The sequence below is a fragment of the Pithys albifrons genome, chromosome 1, assembly GCF_047495875.1.
Source record: "Pithys albifrons albifrons isolate INPA30051 chromosome 1, PitAlb_v1, whole genome shotgun sequence".
NCBI lineage: Eukaryota > Metazoa > Chordata > Aves > Passeriformes > Thamnophilidae > Pithys > Pithys albifrons.
The window spans coordinates 57,681,792-57,695,698 of NC_092458.1; the positions used below are offsets into that span (position 1 = coordinate 57,681,792).

The following is a 13,907-nucleotide window of genomic DNA, read 5'->3' on the forward strand; positions in this document are numbered from 1 at the left end:
TAATCACACCACTCTTTATCAAATTTAAGAAAAGGAATTTTAATACAAGAAGGATAACTGCTATATATATATATATATATATATGTAAACAGACTAGTGCAACCCACTTCCCCAACACCATAAGAGAAAAAAAAAACAACAACAAAACCCAGCAGGTTTTCCTCCGGGAGAAAAGGTTATACTTAAGTGTCCTTGTCACAGCTCGGCTGGCTGCAGAGTGAGTTTCAGTCCCTCTCCAGCGAAACAGACGAGCAGTGGGCTTTCAGATGGACTCAGTCTCTTCCCCCTGTGTTCCCCGTCCAAGAAGCAGAAAAGTACGAGCAACCAGCAGCAAATCCAAGGCAGGCAGCAGCACGGCAGGAAAAAGGTGGTCCGAAGTAGGCAGCGGCAAGACAGCCAGGGAAAAACCCCAGCAGTAACCAGCAGGGCAGCCTGCCTCCTTGGAGTCCCCACTCCCCCCTTCCGCCGAGCCAAGACTGAGGAGAATATCCAAAAAAAAAAACCAAAAGAGACAAACCTGCCCCCACCCCAGCGATCACAGTTAACTGCTTCTTTTGTTAACCGCTGGCCTGGGCAGTTAAGTGGCAGGGGAGAGAATTTACATAATAATCCCAAACTACAACAATCCTACTGTGGGATCTTTGAAAATTCTGCACTGTAAAAGCAGGTTGCTCTTGTTTTCCATGTGTTCTTTAAAGGAATATTAAGAGTTTGTAAACTGATTGTTCTCCAACTTTATTATGCTAAAGTTAAAAGGGCAAAATAAGCTATCTACAGCATGTAAGATTTTATTTAATCTCTCCTGTGATTGTTTACGTCATTAGCCTGGTCCCACAGAGTTTAGTATGTGGTTTGTGAGTGCCATCTGGTTTTATCTGAAGTATCTGTGGATAGCTAGAAGTGATCCTTTGATCACAGTCCTTCATAACCCTTTGTCTTTCTCTGCATAACCCTTGATCACAGGTAGGCCAGCAGAAAGATGAACTCTTTGAGACTGTTTTCCATGCAGCTGAAAGAAGCGTGATTGATCTGCAACCTCTTAATCTGAATACATTACATAGCAAGGCAGTGATTTTAACAGCATGAGTGTCCTTCACTCTTTGTCCACTAACACCAAATGCGCATCTACCTTATTACCTGGCAGTATAAATTAAATACAGATTAGGTGCAAGTACATAATAATATTTCTGTTGAGTCAGCTGGAGCACGTCACAGCATTTATCTTGGCCTTAGAAAGAAAATTGTGTCTGATCTGGCATGGAATCAGTTCTAGAAAACTGCCACTTTGAAAAATGTGGAAAAGTATATATCAATAGATTGTGCCAGTTTGTGGCTTTCTGTTCTGCTTTTGTGGTATTTTTGACCCAGTGTCTGAACTTTATGGGAACCTGGACTGACATTTAGTTAGTCTGAACTGCTGGAGGACATGTGGGTTTTCCAGCTATTCCACAATACTTCATGGGGTGCTGTGAGTCTAAAGAAGAGTGTGAACACCAGTTCCATGGTATCTTCTGGAGTTTTTGAAGAACAGGTAAATGCAAAGTTAGTGTTAAATTAATTTGAGCTTTAGGAAGTTACCAGGTTGCTCTTTTCCAACAACTTCTTGGAACAGGCTTTTTGCCGCCTCAGCTTTGTAGTGAAACTTGGCTTAGTTTTATTCTGTGCAAGACAAAAGTCAGACTTCAAAGTGCTTCTTTATTGCTTGAAACAGAAAATGCCACAGGCATAGCTTAGTGTGTTTCTCACTGGCAGCGCCTCACATCATTTTTGTGTGTGGGCACAGATGTTTTCAGTAGCTGTGGACTGTGTGAGCCACAATAAGCTTTGCTGTACCAGTGAAGAACATTGCTGAAAAGTTCTGAAGGACACGCTGCTTCCCAGAGGCCTTTATTGCCCATTATGAGCCCAGCTCACCTGATGCTGCCAATACCAAAACCTTTGTAACTGAAGGAATTTTCATGTAGGTGAGTTAACATCACTGGAGCAGCTTTTAATCCTTGCATGCATCATGTTAAGCAGGCCAGCTTGTTCCTGGCCCTGCCCTGACATCTACTTTGTGCAGCTGTTTGGGGAAATGGGTTGGGGAGCTCATTTGGTTGTTTCACCTGCTAAATAGATAATCAGCACAGCTAAAACATAGAAGTCCCTTGCACCTCCCAGCCAGATCAGGCTGTTCTTTCTATATACTGACGAGCTGCACAAATACTTGTCCAAATGCAGTGAAGGACTGGGAATGAGTGATGGGAGGCAGATTTGCCTCAGGTGGTTCTGCTGTTGGAGAAGTGGACATATGGTAGAGTAGGGCTGTGATCTGCTGCTCAGTGTTTCTCAGGCTCCCAAACGCTAAGCCTTCCCTTCAGAGCACCTTTTGGTCTCTTGAGTTGTAATTATCTAACTTCTCATCTACTGTGCCTGTTTGGTTCACGCAGTTTTTTTTCCCCCAGAGAGATCATAAGTTCTAATGAATATTTAAAACTATAATTTTACCTGATAAAATATCAAGACTACTTAATTTAAGAATATGATGCTGATATTTTTCTGCCTTTCACAATTGGATAAAAGTGTTTGGAATTCAAGTTTTTATCAGGTTTTCCCCTCATTTGGGGCTCTATGCTGGCTGTATTTTTGTGTTACATTATTCTCTTTGGTCTACCTTGCAGAATCTATCTATCTATCTGTCTGTCTATCTCTATCTATCTATCTATCTATCTATCTATCTATCTATCTATCTATCTATCTATCCATCCGTCTGTGTCTGTCTGTCTGTAACTATCCGTCCGTCTATCTATATCTATCTATCTATCTATCTATCTATCTATCTATCTATCTATCTATCTGTCTATCTATCCATCTATCTATCCGTCTATCTATCCATCCATCCATCCATCCATCCATCCATCCATCCATCCATCCATCCATCCATCCATCCATCCATTCATCCATCTTACAGCTTGAGAAGTGGACTCACGTGCACCTCATGAAGTTCAGCAAGGCCAAGTGCAAGTTCTTGTGCCTGGGTCAGGTCAATCCCCAGGATCAATACAAGCTGAGGGATGAAGGGATTGAAAACAGCCATATGGAGAAGAGCTTTGGGGAGCTGATGGATAAGAGGCTAGATATGACCCAGTGGTGTGCACTTTCAGTCCAGAAAGCCAGCTGTGTCCTAGGCTGCATCAAAGGCAGCGTGTCTGGGTCCCCCAGCGTGAGAGGGATGGTGTACCTACCTGTTGGATCGAGTACAGAGATCGGCCACTAAGATGACTAGAGAGCTGGAGCACCTCTTCTGTGAAGAAGGGATTGGGGAGCTGAGTTGTTTACCCTGGAGAAGGGAATGCTCCATGGAAACCGTATAGCTGCCTTCCAGTATTTGAAGGGAGCTGATAAGACAGATGGGCGCAGACTGTTTAGTAGGGCCTGTGGCAATAGGACAAGGAGTAATAGTTTTAATTGAAAGGAGGGTAGACTTGGACTAGATATAAGGAAGAAATGTTTTATGATGAGGGTAGTGAAACGCTGGCACAGGTTGCCCAGAGAAGTTGTGGATGTGCCATCCCTGGAAACATTCAAATCAAGGTACACGAGGCTTTGAGCAACCTGATCTAGTTGCAGATATCCTTGCTTATTGCAGGGGGATTGGACTAGATGACCATAAAGGCCCCTTCCAACCAAAACCATTCTATGACTCTGTATTGTCTACTGTATTTAATGCATACTTTATACTGCTGTGGTCAGAATAAAAGCATTTAAAATATATATACATGCACAATTAATACAGGATTTTAAAACCTTCTTTTTGTGAAATCTGTGTTCTTTGCCTAGGTCCCCAAATACTTGTCACAACAGTGGAATAAAGCTTTGGGAAGAGGCGAAGTGGGCAAACTAAGGATTGTCAAGTAAGCCTTTAGTATATATACCTTTACTAGTTGCATTTCTTAGAGAAAGTTACCTGCAGTAAGATATTTGCAGGTATTGTAGTACATAATCCTGTTTCTTGCCAACAGTATACATATTTCTCTGATACCTGAATGATACTTGCTTGTGTAGTCATTAGGAATATAAATTGTACAAAGTTATGCTGTGGAGTCACTGTATCCCATTACATGATGTTTTATTTCTCAAATCTAAAATGTAACTGGAGAATTTTCTTTAACTTACATGTGCTGTTTTGCTACTTTTATTCTTCAGTGCTAACTTTTCACATTTATTCTTGGGAACCAGCATAACAAAAAAATCGAGCAGCTCAGGAGTGAAGATGGGTAACAAAACTAGAATTTCAATTTTCTTTTTTATCAGGAAAGTTAAACTTGAGGAGTTAAGTTATGGACACTTTGTTAAATATTTTTAATATTTATTTACTTATTAAATACTTAAACATTATATATTTTCTTTTGCAGAAATCAAGGAAGAACAGAAGTAAGTAATTACTACTTACAAATACTATCAATGTTTGTATTTTGAATTCTAAAAATTGTTTAGAACATGCTGGTTTCTAATGTCACTTATTTTTTTGTTACACCTGTACCACAAAATCAGGAGGAGAGAATTCTGTTAGTAGCTCTGCCTGTAGATTTACTGTGGGACTTCCAGCCAATCTCTCTCTTCTCTCAGTTTGATTACCCATCTGTAAGCAGCAATTGAAGCGGTGACCTTTCTAAACGTTTTGAGTTGTGTTAGTGCAAAAGGCTAAGGAGGATGCACAGGAAAAGCACACAGTGCTGGTCTGAAAGATCCCTCTTCAAGTTTCTTGTTTCTATGGCCTGTGGTTAGAGATTCTGGTTAGCCAGTCCCTTCTTCTTTAGCTCTTGCATTGAGCACACAATGTAAACATGGTGAAGGAGCCGTGTTTAATCCTCTTCTGGGCCGTTTCCAATTCAGGGGTCCCAGGCCAATAACACCTGTTGTGGTACTTTAGCACTTTTTCTGGAACTCAGCTGGCTGTGTGAAACATTTTTAAGCATTCATACTGATAATGGCTGAAAACCTGTTATGGCTTACATTTTAATAAGTAAAATCAAATTGTTCTCTGACTTCAAGAGGAAGTAATTTACAAATTTTTTAAAAGGTGCATAACTTTTATTAACTACATGAAAGCTTTGAATTCTTTTTCAACACAATGGAGAAAGACTCTTATCCCCCTTTTATGTTTTTGAAATGGAAATATGCTATGCTACTTGTTTTTTCTCTCTTTTTGTTTCCTCATAACTTGTAAAACAGTGTAATGGAGTCTGTTTAATAACACTGTGGCAATTGTGACTCTTAGGTGTCATTTACTTTGAATGAAGAGCTTGCAAGCATCAATGATATTGGAGGAAAACCTGCTTCAGTCAGTGCACCAAGGGAACATCCATTTCTTTTGCAAAGTGTGGGAGGACAGACCTTAACTGTGTTCACAGAAACTCCAGTAGGTAAGTGAGAATTAAAGTTATGTTACTATTCCATTATTTAGGATTTTAATAACCTCAATTCTGTAAAAGAAGACTCAGAAGTCAGGTTTTGGCTCTGTTTTGTTTTTATCTGCATACAAAGTACTGTTGTAATTTTTTTGTGTCTGCTATCTCATTTCTTCATGTGGTTGAGCAACTTATAAGTTCTGCACAAAGGGTTATCATGTACAGTTCAGCTGTTGGTCTGCTGAAGAGAACAGAGAATGTGGAGTGCAATATAGAGTGCAGTATATTGTGTACATTCCCCTTTAGTGTTTTCACTGCAGAAAATGTTTTTTGTGTTCCCATGTATTTTGGGGATGAACTAATATTTCTTTTTCTCCTTGAGTTGTTCTCTGCTGTGAATATGGTTTTATAAGAGTGTGGATTTTTCCTCTATCCAGTTGAACAAATGCATTTGAACAGTAAAACATTGGTGCAGCACATTTTCTGGAAGTATATACATGCTTTAAGTGTATTAAAGCTTAATAATGTCATAATAATCAAACAGTGCAGCAGTAAGGTTACAGTTTTTCTTACTGGATTTCAGCTTCCTGCCTTAAATTCAGCTCAGTAGCTGTATGAGTGATTAGGATATTCAAGATTGTATGTCCTACATTGCATGTTAGACTTCAGGGACATGGTAGTCTTCCACTGTACAGTATGTTCAGCAGACTGCCTTGCACGTAAGTCTCTTGTGCTGTAAGGTTTCTGCTGCAGTTACATGGTCAAGTTCAGGACGTTAGAGAGAGAAGACAGGTATCTGCAGAGCATATCTCATTGTCTGCAGAAGGGATCCCAGTTTCAGGCATATAGGTTTTGGTGTCCCCAGACAACAAATAATGTTAGTATTGTTTGTTACTTCTGTCTTCTGTGGGGCAGAAAATACACTGTGACCAGCTTCAGATTTTTTGATGTTCACAGGCTGGCAAGTAATTGCTGTGATGTCAGTGTGATGCGTTATCAAATAAATGAGGGAAGGGGAACTGTAACTCACAGGATAGAATTAGAATACTTAATAGGTTGATCACCTCCTTTTTAATATGTATTTGAAAGCTTTAATGATTGAGCAGTGAGATATGTAGGTACAAGTAGCTTGGCTGTTTCAGTTGTATTTAGAACTAAAAGCACTTATGCTACCACTCAGGCACTTTTCATTATCCCTTTCATTATCCCTTTCTCTGAAACTAGTGTGATAGTGTGACTGGTTTTTCACTTTAAAAAACTTGTGTTTTTGTGTGTGTGATTTGCAACTTTTTAAAAATGCTAGAGTTTGTAATTCATAGATTGCAAATGGAAAAAGAGACAGAAAGCAAGTTTTTCAGAATGTTGCAAGCATTTTAGTAGTACCTCATCCTGTTTTATTTCTATGTGCCCCAACTTCAGAATGCTTTACAAAAACAGAGAGATTTTAGGTTTGAAGTGTGTTTAGAATATGCATTCATCAACTCTGGCATATTTGCTGCAAATCTCAAGACACTTTTAATACAAAATATTGCATCAGAAACCTCTAACAGTGACTTAAGCTGCAGTGAGTGCAGATGCTTAGCTGCAATGTGGAGTATTGTCATCAGTTGGAATGAAAGTTGTTAGAATGTGGTAGTTAGAAGATACCCATTTATATCTGTTTTATCATCTGTTAATATCAGTGTCTCCAAATTTTTAGTTATTTAGAAACTGTCTGATTTTTTTATTGAATCAAAACTTTTGCATTTCTTAGCAACTAGAAAATGATACTCAAGAAACACAGATCTACTGAGTAGAAGTTAGTATTTTAATTGGGAGCAAAAGGTAATTAGTGACAAGAGAAATGTTTGGAATGAAGCTCTGAGTAAGCATAGACTGTCAAAATTGTTTTTGCTTGAGATTAGCAAGCATAACATGCAGTCAGTGAGTTTTCATGGAACTGATTTAGATGCAAAATGGCTAAAATCTGTTGCTGTTGTGTTTAAGTTGGTGCTGAGAGTACAGCCAAACATCAACTTTCTTGTGCTTTTCTTGCCTGACTTCTTTTGCTTGTGAAAATGAATGTGATACAAATATTTCAGTCAGATTCCTTACAGGCACCACATGTCTGCAGCCATACCCGTGTGTTTAAATGTGTATCACAAATACGTTTTGAGTGTCATGACCAATTTCAACAAATTTCATAGTGAATTATGGCTGGTGTGAAAACAGGTGTCCTGAAGAGTGGACTGAAGCTGTATAGATACCGCACCGGAAAGAAAGGCTGCTATCCTGTTTCATGCCACATGGAAAAACATACTATATTTATATGAACCATGGAAAAACAGTCAATAAAAGCCTCCACATCTTTGCACATCAGTCTATCCACAGGAAGAGACAGTCATAGGAAACTGAAATTCATTACTTTGTAGGTTCACAGATCAGTATTTGTCTTCATATTATAATTAGCATATTTCTTCTGAAAAGCATTGGGGATCCTGTTCCATTTCTGAAGTGCACCACATAACAGAAGCAATATGCCAATCTGAACCGTGGGCCAGATATTAAGCTGGTATGGAACTGTAGATGTCATGCATCTGGAAGAATGCATTTGAGGAATTATTCAAATAAAAAAATATAAAAAATACTTCATGCACTATTGCTCTCAGTCCTTCTTGAGGGCTGAATTTACCTAAAATGGAGAAAATGGCATAAAGCTGTTTGGTTTGTTTTGTAAAGGGTGGGGTTTATTTGTTTGTGGGTTAGTGTTTTATTCACCCTTCTGTCTTTTTTTTGAGCATGTTGAATTCCCTAAGATCTGTTCTGGGTGGAGTCCTTTAATCCTGTGATCCTTATGTTGTAGTACCTTTATATGGTCCTTCTGAAGTCTGTTGTAATCTTGAAAGATGCTGCAGGGGAGTTTACATATTGTGGATAATTCAGCACTTCACATTGACTCATCATGTCATTTATAGCAAGCAAAAAAGATCAAATTTAACAAGTAATTCAATATTTTCTACATGATGCAATTACTAGACTAATGAATGGATTTTCTATGGGTTTTCCTTTGCTTTGTCCTAACTGAGCCTGCTTCTAATAACTGTTGTATTGGAAGAACTTCTTTAGTTCTTCCATTGTAAACCTCTGTGTCCCATATTAGTTAATGGGCAGCAGTAGGCTCTTATGAGGTGGGATTTGTTGTGTCTAAAGTCTAATGAATTGCAGTTTCTTGGTCTTCTGCAGTGTGCATACTAGATCTCAGCTAATATGAAACTGGATAAAGTGGCTCACATCTCAGATACTGTTAAAAATCTGGTCTATTCACGCATGCTGCATCTTCCATTTAAAGTAACTCTGAGGTTTCTCCTGTTTCTTTTCCTGTTTCTGTATTTTGAAATATCTCTAGTGAGTAATACAGAATAGTACAATGTACTCTGAAAGTAGTAGTTGCAAAATAGCTCCCTAGTTCATTTGCAAGGCTGATTGCACATGTGAGATATTGCCTTGTCTTCATTGCTGGGCAGATCACTAAGGCCTGCCTGGTGGTGTTCCTGAGCATCACAGTAGCAAAGCTGATGGGAAGTGTGTCTTCTCTCATGTCTGCAGAGGGATCCAAAGCACAGTTGTCTCTTGCTGTCTAGGTCTTGCTGTCTAGGCTGGTTTCGGTATTATTTCTGCATTAAATATGAACTGCATTCTGTTCCATAAACATCACCATATGTACATCAACAGTTGCTATGCAACGATGCTATTTGTGCTTCCAGTCATTTTATCTTATCTTTGTCGTCAGCTGTCATAGCTGTGATTTTCGGGCGGGTGGAAAGGAGAGCATCTTGCATATATTTTAATATATTGAATAAAATGAATCTTTTCTATGTGTGTATAACTACAAACTATCTAGAGGCAATTCATGAGCCTGATATATAGGATATGTTTGGTTAAAATTGTTTTCTGAGCTTCCTACTAGCAGACATCCTAGCATAAGATAGTTTTATAATTCAGCAGTTTCTTTCTTGGTTGAAGGAATGGGAAGATTCTTTGGTTAAACATTTAACAGCAAACTTTTCTGATTATGATTTTAAATTACTTTCTTTATTGCTTTAGTTGCGTGATGCTTAATTTTTCTGCCAGCAAGTAGTTTAGGTTTCCTGGATCTAAATATAAATAAAAAAATGCAACTTTGTTAGAGATAATGATAAATGTTTCCTACTGAGCCATTTTTTTGAAAAATGCACTACTAGTGCGCCTTAGGAAAACACAGACCTTGGCAAGCAATTGCATCCCAAACTGTAAAGGACTGATGGGTGGAGAAGAATTTACACTATAGACACAAATAAAGTATAAGATATTTCTGTAAAGTTGGATGAGATGATTAATTTTATTTAAATTTTGAATATGTTTTCACAACTCCCCCTTCATAAGTGGGATCGCCTTAATGTCTATTTTTGTGTCTTTGAATTCTTTCATGCTCTTTCCATCTTACTGAAAGTAAAACAAGTTCAGAGATTTCCATTGACAGAATACCTGCCAGAGCTTTGTTTCTGAGCAGCATTCATGCGTGGATTGTCTGAGTGTTTCATGCTTCACAGAACATCGCTGTCTCATAGCATTGTGTTTTTCTCCTGTTTTCTGAGTCTTCTCTTTCAGAAGTTCAATTTATGACATTCAGTTACTTCTTTTGTATTCTTGTTCACTAATACGCATAACTCCGCCTATATACCTTAGAACAGCTCCTTTATTCCCACAATCCTTTAAAATTCTCCTGTTGCTTTGAATTGTTGGATTTTTTTCCTTTATACAGCTTCTCATATACAAAAGGACCTTGTCTGAGTTTCTACATGAATCACACCTGCTGTGTAATGTACAATGCACAGTTGTATTCCAGTGAAAATGAATATTCAGAGGGTTTTGTTCTGTATTTTGTATATATGTACTTTTAAATATCAGAATATATCCAGCCGTTAAAGAAATGTGGAGGGAAGAAACAGTAATAATATTTCATTGAAGCAGTTACTTCTTTAATTACTTAATTCTTTTCAGTAAAATACATTATGCTTAGAATCTCAATGCCCTGTAATACTACTTCCAGTCTTACTAGATAAATATTTGAGTTCTGAAATTCCTCATCAGACTGTTTCTTATGAAGTAAACACCCTCACTGTTCCCCTATCTTAGCGCAGCCTGCTGAGGAGTTTGACATATACTTTTCTACTTTAACAGTGCTTCCCAATTTTCTCTGTTCAGTCTGTCACTTAACCACATATTCCAGTCTGCAAAAGGCTTTGGGATCTTACTTAATGCTTTATTGTTCCATTATGGCTTCAGTCTTATGGACTGTTAGCAGAAGTAGGAAACCTATCAGCATCCTCAAAAGAAATAGGAAAAGCAGCAGCCTTTCAGATCTCTGGCATTTATGAAAATTTCCAAATATTTTTGGGGATCATAAAGGTGAAACCCTTGATCAGAAGAGCAGAATGTGTGACTCAAGCTTGTCTAATTGTAGACATCATTTTGATGGCTCAAAATATTGTGTGTCTTATTGTGTTATACAGTCTATTTAGAAAACAATTGCAACTGCTTACATCATACCCCTTCTCCATGTAAAACAAAAAATGGAAATTATATTTGACTACCTCATATGTCTGTTGGAGAATTAAAAACATTACTGTAAAGCGAGCTCAGCTCACTGTTGGGGATGAGCTAATTTTATTTTTCATTCCTGTTATTAAAACTATAGATTGTTAATTCCTGTACAAATTTAAACAATTGAGGATAAAACACTCCAAGTATATCATGTGTTAAAATGAGCTCAGTGTGATGGGAATAGTGTTTCTGCCTATTTTATTGACTTAAAATGTCTTTTTTTTCCTGTCTCACTTGTGTGTGTAAAAACCAACACTCCAGTGCCCTGTCACCACAACAATAAAGCAAAAATCCACACCAAACCCAAAAAACCCCAACTAACCAACCCCAAACTTTTGACCTTTATCTGTAGCTCTTGTATGTTTTATAGGAGACTGAGCAGCTGGAGTTTGCATTAATAAAATACATTAAGTAGACGTAGTAGAACTTTTACCTTCTGCATGATATTAGTAGAGAAGATTTTTAAAGCAGAGATTTGTGACCTAATCATAACAAAGCTGAGTTGCCTAATGAGGAGGAAATAAAATGCCACTTTTTTGCAAGGCTTGAATTTTATCTGCTGTGTGTCTCTGCTGTTGAGCATGGATCTGTTGACACACACAAAGATACACACACTCCCCCTGTAGACATGGCATACATTTATTATTATTTGAATCAGAGGCGCTATTAGCAATGTTTAAGTGTGATGTCTTTGGCAGTAGTTTGGGTAGGTGGCTGGTCCTCCATTGGAAAAGAGTTAAAAATTAAACAGCTTTAAATCAGCTGTATCTCACGTCTCAGTCCAGACAGGTGTTCATATCTTTGTATGTTCATATGTTCTTCATTATATTCTCTTTGCTTCTTCTGTGTGTACTGTTTCCTTAATTAAGCTACAAATGAGTTCAGGCATTGGTTAGGTAATGACATTATGCTGTAAATGCACTAAATACACACAAAAAATAGTGTCAATGAGAAAATGCATGGTTTTCTGCAACCAGGCTATCCTGCTGGTATATCTGAAAGTTGGCAGGGATTTTTACACAGTCCGTGAATGCTCGTAGCTGGTTAGAGACCAAGTGATGATGATTTCTTATAGAGAAAGCAGGTGCCTTCAGTTGCTAAGGCTGACAACAGCAACCTGGTATAAAGAAACAAGGAACGGTGAGATACTTGTTTCTAGATTTTCACTAGTTCTCAGGCTGTCAGCCATCTCAATGGGAAAAGAGGGATATCAGCCTTGAAAGCCAGCAAGAGTCAGTGGCATGGAAAAGGTTTTCTAGAATATTTCATGTTTTCAATTCTGTTAATACCCGTCCTGTAAATGGCAGAAATGTTAAAACTAACTGAACTCAAAAATTACTCTCCAAGTCAGAGCAGTAATTCACTCTTGCCTATAAGTAAATAGCCTGTAATGATAGCTGTGACTGCCTGAGTTGAAAGCCAAGAACAAGTATGTTTTGCCATTTTTAACTGTATTTCAGATAGGTGAAAATGTTCTTTTTATCTTTTTGTCCATAGAAGATATATAAAAAGGAGAAAGATAGAAGAAGCAGTTAAATAAAAGATTGACAAATTTATGTAGGGGTTTAATTTCATAGGACTGGGTAAATATTAGAACTCAGTTCACCAAAATACATCTGCTGTCTGCCATTTCTTGAAATGTGGAATTGGAATTTCTTGCAGGAAGCTGTTTCTGAGTCTGCCCATGCCATTCACCTGAGTGATAATTTTTTGTCAAGTCACTTTGCAACACTGTGTCTGTTTCTCCTTCACACATTCTTAAGATTCTCTGCTCTGTGAAAGAAGTGATGTTTCTGATTATGTGTATTTGTTGTACTTGACAAGTACAAATACTTGAGACACAAATCCAAATGGGCTATAGTACAGCACCATTTAAATGCCTCCCTGATGCCCAATCCCATCAGATCTCAGAAGCTCAGCAGCATCAGGCCTGGTCAGTACTTGGATGGGAGACCTCCTGGGAATACCAGGGGCTGCAGGTTCTAGTCCCAGGCACTTCCCTGTCACTGTCCAAGCTCGTTCGGCCGTGGCAGATGGACCTCAGGACTTAAAGGGTGGGGCCAGTTCTGTGCACGCTGTGCCTCACCTAAAACATCCACTGCACAGGCTTGAAGGGCACACCCACGTGGGGAGAGCCCTGCCCAAATCTGCGTTCATGAAGTCTGGCCATACATACTTATATAGTATAGTACCATTTGAGGACAAATAGAAAGGAAAAAGGTTGAAGAAATAAATTTTTGGTGTTCTGTAGAAAGGGTAGAGAAGATGTTGATCAAGTTAAAAAATTTGCCTAATGCCAATTAAGAGCATTCTTTTGCAAAACCTTGGTGATCATTTTTTAATATACAAAAGTAGTATTTGTCTAGACTGACCAGTGAGATAAATTATTAATATACTTTGCTTAAGCATAATCCTACCGTTGATTTTGCATAAATGCGTAACTTCATTCTTGCAGACCTCACTCAGAGGTGTAATGGAGTTCTCTCATTTCTCTCATTGTGAATTTGGGCACCAAAGGACTTATTTTGTTGCTCCTTGTGGCAAATTATTCTTCAGAAGGTAAATTTGTAAGCACTACTCGCGTCCAGTGATTGTGATTTTATCATAATTTATCATTCTGTGCTTTGCAACCCACTTTCAGATGTAATTTCAAGTAATAAACACAGAAACATTATGATTCCTTTTTTATTTTTTTTTCCAGAAAGCCAATCAGAAGAAAAATCGGAAAGTGGCAGTGCTGGTGAGTATCAGCACTTTCTTTGAAGGGCTTAAGAAATCACTGATGACTGAAGCTTTTCAGTTTTACTTCTCAGGAAATTGACGGAGTACAAAAAGTGTCTTTTTTGTAATATTTAGTAAAATAACATAAAATTGAGAAATAACTTTATAAACTGG

The 13,907-nt window shown here is 38.1% G+C and overlaps 1 protein-coding gene across 1 annotated transcript in view; it reads left to right on the forward strand.

Annotated features, from left to right (window-relative positions):
* Positions 1-13,907, forward strand: part of GTF2F2 (general transcription factor IIF subunit 2) — an 89,317-nt gene that overhangs the window by 4,439 nt on the left and 70,971 nt on the right. Inside the window, exons 2-5 of the mRNA XM_071550879.1 lie at positions 3,820-3,893; positions 4,395-4,413; positions 5,261-5,405; positions 13,714-13,752. Of these exons, the coding sequence (XP_071406980.1) occupies positions 3,820-3,893; positions 4,395-4,413; positions 5,261-5,405; positions 13,714-13,752 (277 nt within the window). The remainder of the gene's footprint in view (positions 1-3,819; positions 3,894-4,394; positions 4,414-5,260; positions 5,406-13,713; positions 13,753-13,907) is intronic.